The 19,930-nt window shown below is 49.7% G+C and overlaps 1 protein-coding gene across 1 annotated transcript in view; it reads right to left on the reverse strand.

The window, feature by feature from the left end:
• Nucleotides 1–19,930, reverse strand: part of SMG6 (SMG6 nonsense mediated mRNA decay factor) — a 179,535-nt gene that overhangs the window by 73,242 nt on the left and 86,363 nt on the right. Inside the window, exons 11-13 of the mRNA XM_044003043.1 lie at nt 16,137–16,253; nt 14,857–15,025; nt 2,256–2,457 (exon numbers count right to left, since the gene is read on the reverse strand). Coding sequence (XP_043858978.1) covers nt 2,256–2,457; nt 14,857–15,025; nt 16,137–16,253 — 488 coding nt within the window. The remainder of the gene's footprint in view (nt 1–2,255; nt 2,458–14,856; nt 15,026–16,136; nt 16,254–19,930) is intronic.

Genomic DNA, 19,930 nt, shown 5'->3' on the forward strand with positions numbered 1-19,930 from the left:
TTGATTACACGTTTATAACAGTTTTAGTTTTCTTTAATCTTCAATTAGGGCAGGAGGGTGAGAAGGGGATTTCTGAGGATTGAAAAAATAGAATATATTTTTTTTAAAGAACATAATTTTGGGGGGCAGCTAGGTGGCACAGTGGATAGAGCACCGGCCCTGGAGTCAGGAGTACCTGAGTTCAAATCTGGCCTCAGACACTTGACATGTACTATCTGTATGACACTGGGCAAGTCACTTAACCCCCATAGTCCCGCAAAAAAAAAAAAAAAGAATATAATTTTTAAAAAGAAAGTAAAGGAAACTTGGTTAAAAACAACAGCAACAACAAAGGAACTGGAAACAAAGTTGCTCACTGACTGGGGAATGACTAAACAAACTGTGGTACATGAATGTAATAGAATATTATGACAACACTAAAAAATAGTGAGTATGAACAAATCAGAAAAGCACTAAAAGATTTATATGAATTAATACAAAACAAAGCAAGCAGAACCAGGAAAACTATGTGTGTGTGTGTGTACACAGGGTGGGCCAAAAGTCACAAAGGGGTTTCACTATTTAATAACTCATTTACTTTTTGTTTTTTAATTTATAATACCATGGCATCCTATATAGTATATATAGGAAATTAATTTACATTACATGTGAAAAATGGGACCTACATTCAGTTTGTTTGAAAGGGAGGGCTCTGCCTGATCCGAGTTTCTCCAACTCCCAGCCCAGAAACATTAATTACCACAATGACCAATGCCTCAAAAGCAGTTAAGGTCACTTGCTGATCAAGGAGGAGCAACACAGGTTTTCACTGACCCAGGCGGTGATTATGCTATCTTTGTTCTAATTCAACCTCTTCTCTAAACTTTATGCATGGTGAGTCAAAGACCCTCACACTCTCATACTAAAGTCCTGATATGGCAGGGAGGGCAGCTGGCTCAGGAAAGGAGAAGGCGGGCTATATTGCCTTTAAGAGGAACCCTAACCTAGGTTTCTTCTCTTGTAAGGCATAAAGTAAGTTTCTCCCTTTCCAGTCTCCTACCAGTAGACTGCATTTTGCTTGTCTCATCTTTAATTGGATCAAGGCCAATACACTCACATCTGGGGCCTTTAAACGTGACACTTCACATGATTTTGGATGGCCAAATGGCCATCCATTACTTTCCATGTCCCATTTTCCATTACGCCAATAGCCTTCAACTCAGTTTCTTTCATTTGGGGTTCTCATCATTGAACATGGAACAATCAAAGGTTCCCCTGTGTGCACTTTTAGGGATTGGAATTTTGCTTTTTGTCTCCTAATTTTTTTTAAACTCCCCTGCCTTCATTCTAGGTTTTCCTAATGTGCCTTGCCTGTAGCCACAACATTGCCAGAGTTCTGCCTCACTACATCAGGAATTTCTGAAGTACAGAAAGTATTCTCCTAAGAAGCCACTTACAGCCTCCTGCTAAAAGGTCTCTCCCCTGGGGGACACGCTGCTGACAAATTTGCAAAACTTGCAACTCACAGAGGAAAGCCAGCCCCCACAGAGAACTCTTTATTCCCAGGGGCAAGAAATCAGGATGCCTCTTCTCCAGACTATTAACTTATGTGGGGAACAGGAAGCTAGAAGAACTGCCCCACCATCCACCTGGCCAAGGACGCCCCCGATGAACCGAGGCCATAAGTCCCACAGTCCCCACCGTGTCAACAGGGAATGGGGTTTGTTTTTCTATAAACAGACAGACAAGAAAACAATTCAGGTTCAAATGTAATTCTTAAAGGAAGGAAAATAGAAACCAGGCAGTGGGGAATGCTTCGTATTCCTAAAAGCCTTTTGTGAGTTAACACACGGTGTCTGCTTCTCTCTAGTCACCTATTTATCACTCTCCTCTTCAGAGAGGGGAAGAAAGCCCTGGCTCCTTTCCTAGGGCCGAGTTTTGTGGCTGGGAGGAGGGAGGAGGTGGAGGGAGGAGGGTGCTTTAAGCATGATGCAAACCATTTGGAGCCGAGTGAGAGCATTGCCAACACAAGCTGCACTATTTAAACAAGTGAGGAAATGATCGTATATACAACATGCCAGCGAGCACACACACACACCAAAGGAAGTCGAGAGGGTTTTTTTTTCATGACACAGAGCTGGATGTCAGCGGCTAAAAGGTCGATATTTTCCCTTAACACCCTTCTCAATGACTTAATCATGTTCCGTTTGCACAGAAAACTTCCCAAGAATAAAAAAAGTCTGGAGAATTAAGGGGAGGGGTGGCCTCGTGCTGACCTTGTCCGAGGTTTTCTCCACGTAGCAGGGGTCTTGGGGGGCAGCCAGCAGGGGGACGAAGCCCGAGAGGAGCCGATCCTCTTCCAGGATAAGAAGGGTGAGGTCATCGTCCGGGTCCTTGTACAACGGCACCTCCGACTGATTCACCGCTGTCAGTATGTTACAGAAATCAGCGAGTGTCGCCCACACATCCATGGCGACTCTGTGAAAAAGAGGGGAAGAGGGAGAAGTGGCTCTGAGGTGGGGTGGACTGGAGCATTCTTCGCACCCACAACTAGAAAGTGGACTTGTGCAAAGCTCCGTTAGCACGGGCATCTGCCAGGAAACCTTGCAAGGCTAGCCAGGATTCCAAGCTGAGTCCATGGCTGCAATCTGGGGGTGTTTCCATGTACTCAAAGCTCAAATTAGTTAGGGGCCTTTTAAATCCCCATCAGAGAGGAAAAGGAATTTAGAAGCTCAGCTGTCTCATGTAGGCCCCGTCGCCTCTGCAGACAGTGCGCCTGGGACACTCACTCAGACACTCGAGACCCACAGTGCCTGAGGCAGCTCCCACAATTCCCCAGCTCTGGCCCAGCCAAGTGCATGCCACATGGACACGTCACCATGGTGTCTGCCTCACTGCCCTCCCCCCGCCCCACAAAAGACATGGAGGACTTGGCCATAGAATGGAAAGAGCCACGTGAGTCCCTCTTTCCAAGCTACAGAAATGCCCAACAAGATCACCCCTAGAAAAGATGCCTATGCCTCATCCTCTTTCCCAAAGCAAGATCTTTTACATATTTTGAGAAAACAAACTTCCATCAATGTCAAACTGTCTATCCCATTCCCCTGAGGAAGCCAGGGAGTGCCACAGTGCACAAATCAGGGAGCATGGAGTCAGGAAGGCCTGAGTTCAAATCTGGCCTTAGACACTTCCTAGCTATATGACCCTGGCCAAGTCACTGAGCCTGTTTGCCTCAGTTTCCTTGACTGTAAAATGGGGATAATAACCGCACCTCCCCCCATGGTTTTTATGGGGATCAAATGAGATATTTGTAGGAAGTACTTAGCACAGTGTGCCTGCCACCTGGAGGTGCTTCGTGGATGTTTGTGGCCTTCCTTCCATACCTCATCTTAGCTCTGTCACTAGCACTTTGGCAAATCATCAAACTTCCGATCCTTCATTTCCTGGGGGATAATCACAATGGCCAGCCTACCTAACTACACACCTGAATAAGGTCTTTAAGGATTCAGTGAGACAATGCTTGGAGAGCTATAAAACCGTATAGCACATGGTACATCTTAGGGTTCCCAGTATTATTCTCATGACCAGACATCGGCTTCAGGCCTGAAGAAGAATCCTATGTCCCACATCGAGCTTCAGGGTGATAGTGATAAGGGGAGAGGTTCGCTTCTCCATCACTCACTGAATCCCTCTAAGATTCGGCCCATCATCGTGGCCTATAGTAGAGGTCACTGTCTCTTTAAGCAGCCTTCCTTGCCTGCCCTAGGCGTGGCTCTAGGAGCCAAACTAAGGCTGGCAGCAGACTCAGGCACAGTGAGAGGTTCAAATCTCCTCGGGACAGCCAGGACTGCTGAGAAGCCACTGAAGAGCAGACCCAGGGTCCCTGGAATGCCATTCCAATAAAGGAGAATGTCATCATCGAGGATTTCACGGCTCAGCCCAAGAGGTGAATGGCAGAGAGCAGAGGAGAGTAACCAGCACAAGCTACAACCTGGAGCTTCCCTAGGGAAGTTGTTGTGCTCAGCCCCCCTCCTCCCTTGCTTGGCGGGGAGCAACATCACAATTGTGGACCCTCAGAAGAAGGCAAGATAAAGGGCATGCAAGGGACAAGTTGCAAGCCTCCACCACATCAGGCAGGATCCAAGAAGGGGGGGGGGGGATCAAGGAGGGTGGGCGTGGAATATCCCGAGTGGCTCCAGGTGGACAGGACCAATGCTAGTTTATTTACTGGAATCACTGTACTAGGAAAATGCAGTGAAATGAAACATCTTGTTTTCAAGAGCATCCTGGGAGCCAGGCCGGACACAGCTCCATTAATCACACAATGGCCCCTGATGCACACACACGTCCTGCAGAGGTAACCGGCCTCTCTACTGTGCACGGGCAAATACACACACACACGGGAGGCAAACAGCTTACTGAAGCTCCCCTCTGCAGACACCAACCACCAGACTCATTCACAAAGCTCCATCTTTTGGCTCAGCTGGGTTGGGCTGTCAGAAATGTTTAAATATGGAAAAAAATAAACAGTTGCAACACGTTTCTGTGCAGAGATCTGTCCGAGCTCCTTTGTGATGTAATGGGAAACACGGCGTTTGGGCTACCAGCTGTGGAATAAACAGAGCTTTGAGGGTTAAAAGGATCTGAACTTTCCACGACCCCTATCTGCAGAGAAGAAAATAATAAGAGGAATGATGCACTGCCCCACAGCTCTGATAGTTTATCCTCTGGTCCTGGCTGCAGAGACAAGCACCGGATGTGATAGGGCTGATCAGGGTTGCCTCGGAGGTTAGCACTGCCCATGGGAGCCACTCAGGGACCGAGAAGGTTATCCTCTCCACCCCCCAACCCCCCACCCCCACTACCCCAGTACTTTGTTGAGCACTTGAACCCACTGCCCAAGAGCAGGAACACAATCCTGCTAAGCCCTGGTCAAAAAGACCCTGTTGAGGAACAGAGTAGCAGTTTGGAAAATAAACAAACAGGAAAGACAAGAGGGAAGAAAGAAGGTGAAAAGTCTTCTAGCTGAACTCCAGGCCTTGGGGTTGCAGCTGGGTGTGTACAGGATAGGCCTGTATTAGTCAGGCACACTGGGAGATGGATGTAGGGCATGAAGCATCCCTAGCCAGAAGGAGGCAATCGAGAATCACCACCAGGAGCTGGCCTGGTGGGAGGCCCACATTCCCCTCTCATGCTCTAAGCCCCACCATCTTAGACCCAAGATGCAGAAATCTGTGGTACCATCTGGTTCTCATTACTATGTTCTCCTGCCCGGGGCTCAGATAAACCAAAACGGACTCCTCCCAGGGATTACTGGCCCCTGCCTGGGACCCATGCCCGTGCCTGACTTTCACCCATTACCACCCACCCAGTGCCAAAACCTTAAAGCTCACTCCTAGGATGGGGTGGAGAAGAGCTTCTACACCAGTGTCACTGTGAGATGAGAACAACTTGGAGAACACAGCGAGCCAAGAGCTCTCATTCAATGCAAAGGGACTGATGAGCCAAAGGTCTAGATGGAACCCGATGGGGAGGGCAGGTGATGGGCACTTTGGCCTTACTGGAGTTGAAGAGCACATACATCTCCGGTTCTGATCGGTTGCTTTCCTCTGGCATCTATCTTGCTCCCATTCCTTTCCCTCAGACACAGTGGAAGCTTCATCACTTCTCACCAGCGCTAGTGTGACAGCCTAAGTGTTGTTCTCCCTATTTCTGGTTTCTCCCCTCCCTCATCTGCTGTCCACAGAACTCCCAACGGGAGGTCTCACCATGACCCTCCCCTGCTCAGAGGCACCCTCTCGCCAACAAGGTCCTTCATGACTTAGCGTCAGCCTCTCCTGTCCCAGGCTTATTTCACCATATTCTTCATCCTCTCTAGTGCAGACATCTATGTGCCATGTCTAGCATTCATTCCCTCCTTCCTACTAATTTGTAGAATCTCTTTTCCCTCAAGCCTCTGCCCCAGGAGGCCCTCTCCTGAGATCCCAGAAATGAGTTTGCACCTACTTCACAGCTGCCATTTTCTCTCTGCATGCTGCCTCCCTGGTCTCCCATCCCCGGCAGCTAAGGTCCTATTGCTGTCTGCCTCCCCAGCCAACGTCTGATGGGTGCTGACTGAATATTTTCATATTCACTGAATGAATTCCCCAGCTCTGATCTGAACTCTGTTCTCCCCAGTGACACAGGCACCAATCTGCATGGGCCAAAGGGCCCAACAGCATTCAGTTTCTTCTCAGGAAGTGGATCTGAAAATGGAGGCAGGAAAGGCAAGATACCTACAAGAAGATTTAAGGTTCGGATGAACCCTGGGGCCCAGACACTACCACCCCATCTCTCTTTCCCTGGCCACGTTTCAGGTATGGTACAGTCGGCTCTTGGTAAAGCACTTCTTCTATGCAGAAGGGAAGAGGTCTCAGTTTATCCCTATTAGCGCAACACTGCCAAAGTCACTCCCAAGTCTCCAGGACTCAAAAATAGTACCTAAAGAGTTCTGGGTGACAACTTCTGGAAATCACTCACTCTCCCAGAGGTCCTCCTGGTTTTCTCAACTAACTCCAGATGCAACAGACCCCTTTAGGGTAGCTATAGGCTGCAAGAAGTCCCTCTATCTTTGCTCTGGTGCCAAGGGAAATCTCTAAGGAGATTCTAAGAGACTGTCGGTCACCCTGAAGTCTGCAGTTGCAGGCTGGTAGCTAATACAGAAAAAGAAGTCACTCAATACCACATTACTCAGGTAGCCAGGATAACCCATGGGCAGTTATCTTGGCAGGCACAGAATTCTCCCAAAACTGCTCATTTCTGTATCCTCTTTCTATATATTCAGGCAACAGGTTTTTGTTTTTGGTTTTTTTTGGTGAGGCAATTAGGGTTAAGTGACTTGCCTAGGGTCACACAGCTAGTAAGCGTTAAGTGTCTGAGGCCAGATTTGAACTCAGGTCCTCTTGACTCTAAGGCCGGTGCTCTATCCATTGCGCCACCTAGCTGCCCCTCCCTTTTCCCCAGGCAACAGTTTTAAGGCTGAGAAACCTGCACAAATGGATAAGAGGGGTCCACATTTGAAGAGAGATGACATTAAAGACAACGGAGAGGTGCCTCAGGATCATTTCTTTAAAGAGGAAGAATGTAAATTTGTTCTCCTACAGACTCTGGCCAAACTCTAGAGCACATCATTCCCAATAGTCTGTGAACCTCAGCACAGTGCCTTGCAAAGAGTAGGCACCCCAATAACAGCTGTGGAAGGGAAGAGGAGATATCTAAGAGGCAAATGGCTTCATGAAATGCAGTTCCTGGCAGGATCATCTTATTTGTAAAGGCTTACCGGGCTGGCCAGATGAATCTGAAGAGGGATCTCTAGCAGAGTACCCCAGGATTCTGCCCTTGGCCTTGAGGGATTTGACTGTGAGTTAGATGAAGATGGCATGCTTATGAAATCTGCAGGTGAGATGAAGCTGGGTAACACAGATGACAGAATAGAGATTCAAAAAGAACCTAATAGGGGCAGCTAGGTGGTGCAGTGGATAGAGTACTGGCCCTGCATTCAGGAGGTCCTGAGTTCAAATCTGACCTCAGACACTTGACATTTACTAGCTATGTGAGCCTGGGCAAGTCACTTAATCCTCACTGCCCCCCCCCAAAAGTGATAAGCATAAACCCCAACTTTGTAGATGACACAGAGCTGCTGGGAGGGCTGGCCAAAAAGAACCTAAAAGACTAAAAAGATGGACAGAATCTGAGAAGATGGAATTTAACAGGAACAAATGTAAAAACCTATGCTTAGGGGCAGCTAGATGGCGCAGTAGATAGAGTACTGGCCCTGGAGTCAGGAGTACCTGAGTTCAAATCCGGCCTCAGACACTTAACACTTACTAGCTGTGTGACCCTGGCCAAGTCACTTAACCCCAATTGCCTCACTAAAAAACAAAAACAAAAAAAACAACCCCCCCCCCAAAAAAAACCCCTATGCTTATACTCAGAACATCAAGTTTGGGACTTTACTGGCTGAAAGGGGCACAGCTAGACAACATTTTGTGTCAAAAAACCCTGCAAGTTTTAGAGGCTCCCAAGCAAGCTCAACATGAATCACACGGCAGCCAAAAAGTAAGTTGCATCACCATGAAGAGAAGTTTAGCATCTAGAACAAAGGAGACCAAAGGGCCACTGTCCCACTCTCTGACCAGACCACACTGAAATAGAAAACTCACTTCTGGGTACTAGACTGTAGAAAGGAGGACCAACTCGAAGGCATTCGGAGGAGGCACACCAAGAGCGTGGGATGGTCAAAACCACACCGTCAGAAGGAAATAGTGGCATTTGGCACAGAAAAGAAACAAACTTTAGGGGCAACAGGAGACAGTCGTCGTCAGGTGGAGGCGGGATCAGATGTGCCTTCCAACACTGGAAAGGAGAACTGGGGGTGGTGGGGCAAGTTGAAGGGGCAGATTTCAGCTCAAACATAGGGCTGTCACAAAGAATAATGGGCTCCTCCTCCAGCCTTCTGGAGCCCTGCAGGCCCTTCGGTGGGAGCAGAATTCCCAGGATGCTGTACAGGTCAGGGGCTCCAGAGGAGGCACCCCCCCCCCAGTCCCTTGTTAAAGATGTTGTGCAAGGGAGTTCTTGTTCAGATAGAAAATGTAACGGATGACCCCTGACATCACTCTTTACTCTGAGTCCATGATTCCAAGAGTAGCCCAGCAGCCCACCCATGGGGCACACAACACACAGCAAGACAGTGGACTCCTCCATGGAGCCAGAACACCAGGCCCCAGCTCAGGAGGGAGAGGCCAAGGGCTGGGAGCTGCAAGCAAACACACAGAACCAGGGCTTGATCACCTCCCCACAGACACACATTCACTTACTCCACCAGGACAGGAAAAAAATAAGAGTTAATTTACTTTTTATTGCCTCAGAATTCCAGGGTTTAATGTAGCTGTCAGTTTGAGTGCAGAGCAGCTGCCGGCCGATACAATGCAGCCCAGCCCAGCCCAGGTGATTGGGGAAACACATTTCACACAAATGGACCAACATACACTCCTGGCTTGTTGTTTGGGGGATATTGACTCAGGGATCAGATTAACCCTTCGGGCTGAGGTTAGTTCTGCAAACAGTAATCAGAAAAGCAGCTTTAGTCAAAGGCACTGAGAGGCCCTGGACTCTGGGGGGCTTTTATATTTCAGGAGTGGGGGAGCATTTCTAACTCAAGTTATCCTGTACAGAATACTTTTTAAGAATAAGGTGTGAGGCATTAGATAATAACAATCACCTTCTTGACTTGAACAGAGAGAAAATTCTGCCAGTTTTGTGGGCAAGAGGTCAGGCAGGCCCTGGCTCAAGGCCCCACCTTGGACAGGGCGCTCCATGGGGGAAAGGAATATTCAAAGGAATCTGCCCATCTTTCTGGTAAGCCCAAGGTAGCGCTGAGCACTCATACACACCACCATTTTGACTGGTGATTAATATCAAGCACAATGACCCCATGTTACAAGCCTGCAGGGGCCTGTGGAGGTGGCCATTTCCTGTGTAATACCAGCTTGTTTAAACACTAACATTCAAACTCCACAGCTGCAGAACAAACCCGGAAAGAGCTGAGTGAGAAGAAGCCCTGCATTGTGTTTCAGAGCCACAGAAGATCAGAGAAGTAATACAGATGGGAAACGAGTTGGGTCTTTTGGTTCCTGGGGTGAGGAGAGCTGGAAATATGGCTGAGCCAGCACAGGACCCAAGCAGAGAGAAGCCTGGAGAGGGGGAACACCCCCTCATAGGCTAAAGGCATGGAGGGGAGAAGCACAAGGTCCCAAGCATGGGAAATGCTAAAATCCTTGCCCTGAAAACCCTCAAACAGCCTACCCTAAGACCCAGGCTGCAGAAGGGACGTCAGGAGGTTTGCAGGTCGAGCAAGTCCAGAGTGAAGGCAAAAGAATAGGAAAAGACCTAGAAGGAGGAGAGCCTCAGAATGGAACCACTGGCCAGGGTCAGCAGGGGTCCCTGCACTCAGTCATGCAGGCATCTTGACTTCAAGGCATCAGGAGTAGAGAAAGCATGCCCCCCACCCCCACGCCACGATGATGTGAAAAGGAAACACCACCCTCCCGAGTTCAGTTAAAGAGAGGGCAGGCAAGCAGGGTAACATCCTTCTGGGCCAAGAGGCTTTTCCTTTGTGATTTTTTTTTAATGGTAAGAAATTAGTGGTTCGTTTCAACTTTTAAAAGCCTATCCATTTTGGCCTTGATGAGGCCACCATCAAGTTGCCAACGTAAGGCTAACACTGTCCAACAGGACAATGCCCCCAAATGGTCAACAGCCAACCAGCGCTGCTCCAAAAGCAGCTTTTGCCAGCCATGGACAGAGTACGGGTTTGAGGCACTCCCATGGCCCTGACCCCCATCAAAGCTGTCAGCCCGTCACAGTCACAGTTTCCAGAACTTCACAGGCACCAGAGCCCCTCTTTTCTAAGACCTCTTAATCAATCTACAGGTGAGGGAATGACTAGGCTCCAGTTTTCTCAACCCACTAGTCCCTTTAGTCTCTGTCACATTCCTCTAATGTGTTATTAGTGCCGAATCCCCTTGGGACCCCAACATCTCCAATGCAGGAACAGAGCTGATGGTGTGTCCCCCCACCATGGGTATTTTCATGGTCCTTGCCTCTCCCAGCTTTCAGTGATTGTAATCACTCTGACATATCTTCATGGTTAAGCACATGCTGGACCCAAATAACCGGAGCTTAGAGTTGGGAAGTCCTTCCCCTGGGGTCAGCTATACTCTTGGGGTCAGACTGAAGAGAGAGGCCAATGCCCCCTCCTCTCACAAGAAGTTCTTGGGGAGAACTGGGAGAATGGGGAGGGGAGCAGTTTCCTCCCACATCTCCTTACTTAGCATTCTGAGGAAGAGGAACCCCCTGGTGCCAGGCTGTTCTACTGACGCCCCAACGTGGAGCCAAGGAGACTGGGTGGGGAGCCAGGGAAGCAAAGGGGCTTCCCACAGTCACCAAGACTTCCTTGAGGGAAGTGCTGATGGGTGGTTACTTGATGACATCCCCAAATGCCTTCTCAGGCCCTAGCATCCTTGATGGGGTACTCTCTTAGATAAGAACTGCCCTGGTGTGTGTGCTCGTGTGTCCATGTGTCCTCCTACATGGGTGTGTGTGATATGTACCTCAGCTAACCGGTCTCAACCTCAGTTGGCTGTCTGGGTAAGCAGGCACCCCTCAGTGACTTGTCTTCCTCACCACCTACTAGGTCCCAGGAAGTCAATGTCCCAAGGCAATCAGCTTGACACCTGATTTCCTGAGAGCAGTGGCCCCCCTCCCTAAATCTTAATCCTCCTCCTCCTCCTCCTCCTCCTCCTCCTCCTCCTCCTCCTCCTCCTCCTCTCTCCACCACTCTCTCTACTCCAGCCCAGCATGACAGTCTCCTAGCCTCTGGCCTCCTCAAACACCTTCTCCCAGAATGCTTTGCAACTTTATCTGCAAGCCATGGAAAAGCAGTAAGGCCAGGAATTTTCATTTTTTTTTTTAAATTTAAGGGGACATGAATCCAAGAGTGTGATAAATGTATCTGAGCTACAATTAGGAAGATATATAGCATCAGAGCGCGAAGGTCTGGGCAGCCTGGTGAAACGCGGGCTCTCCAGAGCCCCAGCTATGTTTCCCATTATGTAACCCTGGTCATGGGCAGACAGCCAGACTCCAAATGAAAAAGAGACTCTGGCTTGGCACCGGTTCTATTTTCCTATCCTCATTCGGGGTCAGCGCAGTGTCATACAGCTGCAGAGAAAGCTCTGGGGATTAAACCTGGGAAAGACTCCAAGACCAGGACCTGGGTTCAAGTACCAGCTGAAAGCAATAAACCAACTGCCACAGCTGGGCTGAGTTTGGACGTTCTCAAAGTCCCCCGACTCTCTCACTTACTGAGAACCAGAGATCAAGACGAAGGAGGATTTGGCCGCATTCAAGGCCACAGAGGGAGGTGAGCTGTCCCACTGCTCTGACTTCTTCTGAGGTTCTGGGATGGAATGGGTCCCCCTGCTTGAGATCTTGGAAGCTCTAACTGCTCTGCCGTTCCTCAGGGCTGCCTCTCACAACTTTCCATTTGCTCACTTGGCAAAGTGCGAGTGCCAGCCTCTTCTTCCTACCAGAAGACCTGGCAGGGAGGGACAGAGGACGGAGCTTGGACTTCACCAAGTGGAGCCGGCCCCACTCCAGTCTGGTGGTGCTGCTCTGAAATAGCTGAAGGCCTTCATACTGAAGACCAAAGTTTCCCATGTGCTGCAATAACTCTCTACAAAGAATTACCAACAGACCCAAGTCTCCAAGTCTTTATGAGACCACGCTGCTAACAATTCCCAAAAGGCCTCCGCGACATGGGGAAGTGAGAGGGGGTCTGGACAGGCAGTGCTAAAAAAGCCCCATAGGTTGTGCCTACCCATCCCCAAGCGGCCTTTGGGAAAAGTGGCCAAATTTCACTTGTGTCTCAGTAGGTCAGAAGGCATGAACCAGCTAGTCAGTGATGTCCTACCCAGGGCCTGATGGAATATGAAGCGGCCAAAGAGGAACCCAGAGAGGTGAATGGGATCAAATATGCAATTTCTCTGTAAAGTAAAAAATAAAATAAGAATCGAGGAGGTGTTTTAGTTATTTGATGCCTGTTGAAGATGAGATAGCAAGTACCCAAGTACAGAAAGAAAAGGAAGAAAATGGGATCTAATGAAAGACAAAGTGTATCACTGAAGGATACTTTAGGAAATACACTGTCAGCGGGGACAAGAAACCATCATTCCGAAGACCTCAGGGATGGGAGGGAGGTGATATGTCCCCCAACAGGGTAGGTCAACAAGAATGCAAAGAAAATAATAAAACTATGTGAAAGAAAGATGATAGAGATGGTCATTTCCTGTTTCTATAAGAATGCCAATAGAACTGAAAACCAGGGAGCCAAACCTTCAGTTTCGCTACCTAAGGAGATGGCTGAGTAATGCCATTCCTTGCAACTCAGGAGAAAAGGGTATGCTGCAGTAAGGTTTGTTGGGCAGAAACTTTTACTGTCCTTTCAAATAAAATACTTACTGTGTGCAGTGGGCAGCTACCTGGAAGTCTTGAGAGCAGGGAGGTGGAACTGTTTTTGAGCTGTTCACTCTTTGTTTGGGTAGGGATGGGGATAAGCCAAACCTGATGCCCGGCTCCGCTGAACTTCAAGCCCCCTCTAGGCCCTAAGGCAGATGAGCCTGCTTAGCAGCCTTCTAAATAGGTGCCAGGAGGGCAGAGCTACCCCTCACCCTGATCTGGCACCTCAGTCTCTGCCAGCTGGGCTTACTAACAGGGAAGAGGCAGGAAGATGGCTTAAGTGCACAGAGGGACTTGAGTTTCCCACAACCTAGTGACCTCTCCCCAGCCTGGTCTGCCCACAGGAGAGAGATGGGATGCCCAGGGTTACAGGGGCTTGTCTCTTGGGCAACATGGGTTCACGCAGCTGCCTGATCAGATCTGCTCTCCCAGTGGGGGAAGGCCGAGAGCTGAGCCCCGCCCCACTTCAGTTCTCGGCGGCCCAGGAAGCCGGCAGGGCCGGGGATGGCTAGGGCCAGGACCACGTGCCTGGCTGCAGTTTGAGCCATTGCCCAAAGATGGGCAGCAGCTCACACAAGCCGGCAGTGGGCCATGGACTGCAGCATCCAAACAGAAAACAGACTCTGTACCCCGAGCAAATGAGGCCCAGCACTTCCTGTGTGAGCTTTCCATTTCCTCAGCCAAACAAAAGCCAACTGGAGGGAGGGAATGAGAGAGGGAGGGGAAAGGGAGGCAGGCAGTAAAAGAGGAGAGGAACAGGCCTGATGGCCCTCAGCCCTGGTGGATGTGGATGTGGATGTGTGGACTGTGCCTGGGGGAACAGTACTTATAGGCCTGACCTCCTGGCAGCCCAGGAGAGGCTACAAGGCCCAGAGGGGAGGGAAGGCTAACAGCGCATGCTCAGCGTTAGCCTCAGACACTTGGAGATCTTGGCCCTTCCTCATCCTTTTCTTTCCAAAACGGAGCAAATTGCCTAGTCCGCATTCTAGATTAACGGCCTGAAAAGTCTGAGACAAAAACCATTAACCCTTTGGGGAGTGCCGCTGGGAAACGAGCCGCTCCCCGGCCAGAAGAACTGTCAGTTCCTTTGTTGCAGTCCCAGCCGCCCAGCTCAAGACTGAGCCCTGGCTCACTGAGCCCGAGCCTGGAACACATTCTGGCAGCCTCTGGAGAACTTTCAGGAGGGATGCTGAGAGCAGCTCCCTGCTGTGGCCACCACCCACACAGACATGAAACTCGGGGGAAAGTGAAGCCCGTGGCAGGCTCTGAAGCTCAAGTGAGGAGGAGGGGTACAAAGGGCAGGGGGCAGGGAGCAGTTTCAGGCTAGGAATTCCATACAGACAGATCAAGTTTTGCAGGAATGGGCAGGAATGTCTACTGAAGATTCTCGCACTGTGGGTCCTTCACAAGGCTGTGAGAAAATGGCCAGCCCCAGAGTTCAGCCAAAAAAGAGAGCCCAGCAGAATGCCCCTTAGCAGCAGCTGAAGGCCTTGTGCAGTCCACACAGGAGACAGCAGATAAGACACGTCATCCTAAATGGGGGCCCAGGCATCCACTCTGTCTAATGGGCTCCAGAAGTCTGGCCAGGAGAAGTCAGGGGATGTCACCAACAGAGAACACGGCTCAGAAGAGAAAGTGAGACAGGCTTGTGGAGAGTAAATCAAAGGGCAGAGAGTACAGCACTGAGACAGAAACCCAGCCCCAAACATAAGGAAACAAGGAGGGCAATGAGGGAAAGAAAGGCAAGACCAAGTCCAGGGTGAGGGAGCAGGGAAGTCGGGCAAGGGCATTGACACTAGGGGAGGGGGTCAATGTACTCACTGTGTGGGCAGATCGAGGGATGTGGGTGGAGGGTTCCAGGTATCCGGATAACCAAGCATCCAGTCCGACCACACTTTCACACTGGGCAGTAGTTCTTTCAGGTCTGGGAGGAAGGCTGACACCTTGATATCATCCTGGTCTTCCTCATCCTCATGGGAGGATGGGTGAGCTGCAGAGGCAAAGGGTGAGAACTTGGCCTATGTTGCTGTGGCCCCAGGTGGGGCTTGGGACGCTGGGATGGCAGCAAGTTCTTAGGGGAGGGAGACCAAGTCCACGGGGTAGTTGGGCCCAAAGGCAATGGAAAACCACCAGCACCTAAGAGGATTCTGAAAAGCAGGACAGAGAGAGAACCAGTGCACTTGGCCCCCCACCCCCACTCCTGAGAGCTCTCCCTGCCTCCTTTGTGGCTAGGCACGAGCTTCACTTTAGCTTCTGGCCCAAAACATCTGCTCCCCTCCAACAGTGAAGGAGGGCCAAGGTAGAAATTGGTGGCATTTGGGAAGTTGACCTAGAGGGGCACTACTTACCAACCTGATCCAGAATGGAAGGAAGTTACCTCCAGCCATCCTTTAAATACTCCTGCAGCAGGCCAGTAAGGCCTAACACTGTCCTAGGTCCACCTCAAAAGGACATGGGAGGGGCAGCTAGGTGGCGCAGTGGATAGAGCACCAGCCCTGGAGTCAGGAGTACCTGAGTTCAAATCTGACCTCAGACACTTAACACTTACTAGCTGTGTGACCCTGGGCAAGTCACTTAACCCCAACTGCCTCACCAAAAAAAAAAAAAAAAAGGACATGGGATTTTCCCCCTCCCTAGAAACGGATGTATCCATAACTTTGCCCAGTGAATCCCAAGACTCCTGGGCCAAGGCACCTATGGCACTCACAAGGTACTGGACAAGAAGTGAGAGGCTAGGAGGTTAATTTCAGTACCTAAAGTGAATAAGTGAACATATGGAAATCAGTCTCAATTGTGGGCAAAGAGGGAACATATATCAACATTCAGAGAATTCTATGTCACCTGATTAGGATCCCATTTGTAAAGCCCAAACCTAATTCCTAATGGGCTGAGAAAGGAAGGAGACAATAGCTTACAGGAAAGGGGAGCTGGAGAGGGGTTAAAAAGGGTGAAAATGGAGGGTGAGGATAAAAGGTTGATGGAGAGGTCTGCGAGGAGTAAATAAATACTAAGACAAAAGGAAAGGAGGTCTCTGGGGCCAGTCTGGGCAAGAGCTTGGGCAACCAGAAATCCCACCAGGGAGGGGCTCCTCATCTGCATACCTTTTGCAGATTCCTTTAGCAAGTAAGCGCAGCGCCGCACCAACAGGGAAAACATGGCCAACCCCAGAGCTGTAGCTTGTTCCTGGATCACAGAGCGGCATTCCTCCGAGAAGCAATCTAAGGAAAGACAAACCACGTGCTATCAACGTCTCAGGTCCTGTCACACCAACATCTCCACTCGCCCAAACTAGGCGCTCCCCAGGCTGTGCCCATCTCACTGAGCTGAGGAAGGAGATGACAGAATATAGATCTGGAGCTTGCAGATCCTTGCTCAGCTGGTCTGGCTGGATCTGGGCCGGCAGCATCCCCAAGCTGGCTTCTACCACTGAGAGGCCATAGCAATAAGTAACCAAGGAGCACAGAATCAATTTCTCCAATGTAAAAGGGTTCAAGAACTGAGATTGGGGCATGGGGAGGGGCAGGGAGGAGGGGTGAGATATTCTTTAACTGAAATGGGAAAAAACAACAATCAGTGATTCCCATCCTAGGTCACCAGACGCTTCTTGCCTTAGCTTTCCTTCTCTCAATGTGCTTGCATAAGGGGGTGCAAAACACTGAGGGCAGACTCTCACAGTAAGGGGTTCTTTCATTCCTTCTCCTAAGGCCAAACATGTAAGCCTGGTTTCTGATCATAAATCCCTCTTCTCTTTTCCAAACCTCAACAGGCTAGTGAAAGGAGGCAGGCCTATCTGACAGCCAGAGTTATTCTGTTGGGGGTGAGGGGAAATATCTGACCCCCAAACACTTGCAAATACCCCCCATTCCAATTCAACTAGATCCCTCTGTGTCCCTGGGGAATGGTGATTAATGAAGAGAGTCCTCAACTTTCATCTTTCAGGAAGGGGCTAAGCAGCACCTATAGAAATGATCCAGGGGGCCAGACCTATAACCTGGCAGCAGCTGATCTAGCTCCTATCTGCTATGGAAGAGAATTTTTAAAAAATCTCCCAAGTGCTCAAAGGCATTTCAGCATAAATCGCCAAGGGGAGACACCTTCCATCAGCTCACCAGTGACACAACAGCTTGTCAATGGAGCTTAATTGGAGCAGTTATTCAGAGATGCCATCTAGCCAAAGTATTCCTGCCAAGCTCCTCCTCCCCCCCATGGAAGCAGATCTGATCAGAGCATCCACGGCCAACCCCAAACCACTTCTGCAGGCCTTGGGAGTGGGGCAGGGAGCAGGCTGTAGGAGAGATGAGGGGAAGGGCTTCTTGAGACCCACCAACAGGGAGCTCTCTAGTGTTCTTTCTTTGGAGTTGGGTTACACTCTCTGGAGAAAGGGGAGAGCTCTGGGAGCTCTCAGGGAAAGGCCACTCCTGCTAGGTCTTAATGGGATGGGCTTTGAGAGCTCAGCTGCACATCACTGAGCCTGAGTAGAGGGCAATATTTCCTCTACCCAGAGTCTGGGTTCCCACCTTCATCACTAACCTAGCTTAGAAGGTGGTGACCGCCTGGATTCCAGTCTTGGGAAACAGGAAGAGAAACCAAGGTAGCCTAAGCAAGGTGGCAGTGGTCTTCCTGTTAGGAAAGAAGGAAGCACAGAGCTCTTGCTTAACTAATGCCCAACAGTCAGTTTTTCAACGTGGGCATGGCTCTCCCAAGGCCACAGCTAGGACATAACCACTGAAACTCCCCAAATATTCCTGGTCAGAGAATACAGAGCCCTTCCTGGCCACATAGGTACATCAGTTGGGAGCTGAATAATAGAGGGTTTGATCCTGAAGCTGTGAGGAAGGAAAAGGAGCTCCTAATTCTTCATCCTTTTTCTCCTATTTCTCTGTTCATAAAACCTATTGCCTAAGTCCTCCAAGACTAACTACAACTGAAGCCCACCATGGTCATGCCTCCAGGTGCTCTAAGGGACAAATATCTGAGGAGCTAGGGACGCGCAGACATAGCATTGCCTTTGAGGCCTGCTTGATTCCAGTGAAAATTCCCAATGGCATGAGAGTCCAGAGACTCAGCTATGAATCCCTAGTCTCCATTTCTCCCAGATTTTCGACAGCAAGCCAGAAAGTGCTGGGTCTTTCACTGTGATCCCTGTAAGGTCTTTAGCTTCATTCACAATTTGATCCCATTCATTTGGCTGCACTGGATGTCTTTTTTTTGTTTGTTTGTTTTTTTGTTTTGTCTTTTGTTTTTTGGTGAGGCAATTGGGGTTAAGTGACTTGCCCAGGGTCACACAGCCAGTAAGTGTTAAGTGTCTGAGGCCGGATCTGAACTCAGGTCCTCCTGACTCCAGGGCCGGTGCTCTATCCACTGCGCCACCTAGCTGCCCCCCACTGGATGTCTTTTGCAGCACAAAGTCTTTCCCTCCTTAGGCAGAGCCAACTTCCCCAATGTCTCTGCCATTAATACCCCTTGTGGTTTTGACAGCCATTTATAGAGAAGGAATGGCACCATTCCTTTGTTATGCCTTTGCACCTAGAAATCTGCCACTACAAGATGCCCACTGGCTTCAATTCTCATCCAGTGGCTGCTCAACTCAAATGGGATGTGTAAGTACTAGATGAGGTAGGTAGCAAGAAAGTATCAATTATTGGTGTCATTAGAAGAAGTCATTAGTCCTATACTTTCCCCAACAAAACCCCAATACCCTATTAGCAAGGATTTGTCTACCTTTCCACTGTGCCACAGAGACACTTTTGTTTTAGTTGTTCAGTCATTTTGGTCATGTCTGAGTCTCTGTGACCCCATCTGGGGTTTCCTTGGCAAAGATACTGGGGTCGTTTGCCCTTTCCTTCTCCAGCTCATTTTACAGATGAGGAGACTGAGGCAAATCGGGCTAAGTGACTTGCCCAGGGTCACACGGCTAATAAGTATCTGAGGCCATATTTGAATTCAGGTCTTTCTGAGTCCAGGTCCAGCACTCTATCCACTATGCCACCTAGCTGCTCCAACAGACATGATATTGATATCCAAAGACCAAAGGGGAGGCGGTGGCACAAAGGAAGGACAGGGAACAAGATGGATGTAAACACTGCAAAAGCAATTCCAGGGAAAAAGACCTGCTTCTGTCCTCCACCCCTTCCTGTGGGTTGCCACATTGCCAGAGAACAAGCTCCTGCCAAAGGCTGCCAGGCAGCTAGCCTTCCTCAGACAGGACATGAGGCCTGAAAGAGAGAAACCAACAGACAAAATAGACAAAAGCTGGGCTAGAACAAGCAGAGTCCATGTCTTCTGAGGATACCTTTCCCCTTCAATTCCCCAGCTGGGCATATGCCGGGCAGACTAGTTGGGCATGCAGCATCCCACATGAGAGAATGCAAAAAGGATGGAGCCTTGGCTACAGGGGGCAGCGAAAGCTCTGAGGACCACAGTGCAGTTCCTTGTGCAGACTCTTTCATCTACCGGGGTGAAGAAATGTGGTGGCAATGGGAGGTTACTTGTCACCAGGCCCAGTTCTGTTTCATGACAAATGACAGCTCTGGGCCTGGAAGCCAGACCCAACAAATCCTTACTTTCAGCTGATGCTGTGGCTCAAAGCGGGGAAAATGAGCAGGGTCATCAGCACTTGAGAGCAAAGGGGCCATGATGGGCCACTCAGTTTCCCATCAAGGCGGTCACTTCAGATAGGCCTCCCTTCCTTAGCCTTTGCCAATGCAAAACAGGCAGAAGCAGAAAGAGAGCAATTCTGTGTGGGGCGCGAGCATGGCGCAGCATGCTTTATGTCTACTATACCCTCAGCAGCAGCTCACCCCCCTCTTCTTGCATCTGGGCCCTTCCAGGTGCTTATAGAGGGAAGCTAAAGCCCCTCCCATCTCTCTGCTTTGTGCCTAGTACATAGCAAAGA

Source organism: Dromiciops gliroides, chromosome 4, assembly GCF_019393635.1.
Source record: "Dromiciops gliroides isolate mDroGli1 chromosome 4, mDroGli1.pri, whole genome shotgun sequence".
Classification (NCBI taxonomy): domain Eukaryota; kingdom Metazoa; phylum Chordata; class Mammalia; order Microbiotheria; family Microbiotheriidae; genus Dromiciops; species Dromiciops gliroides.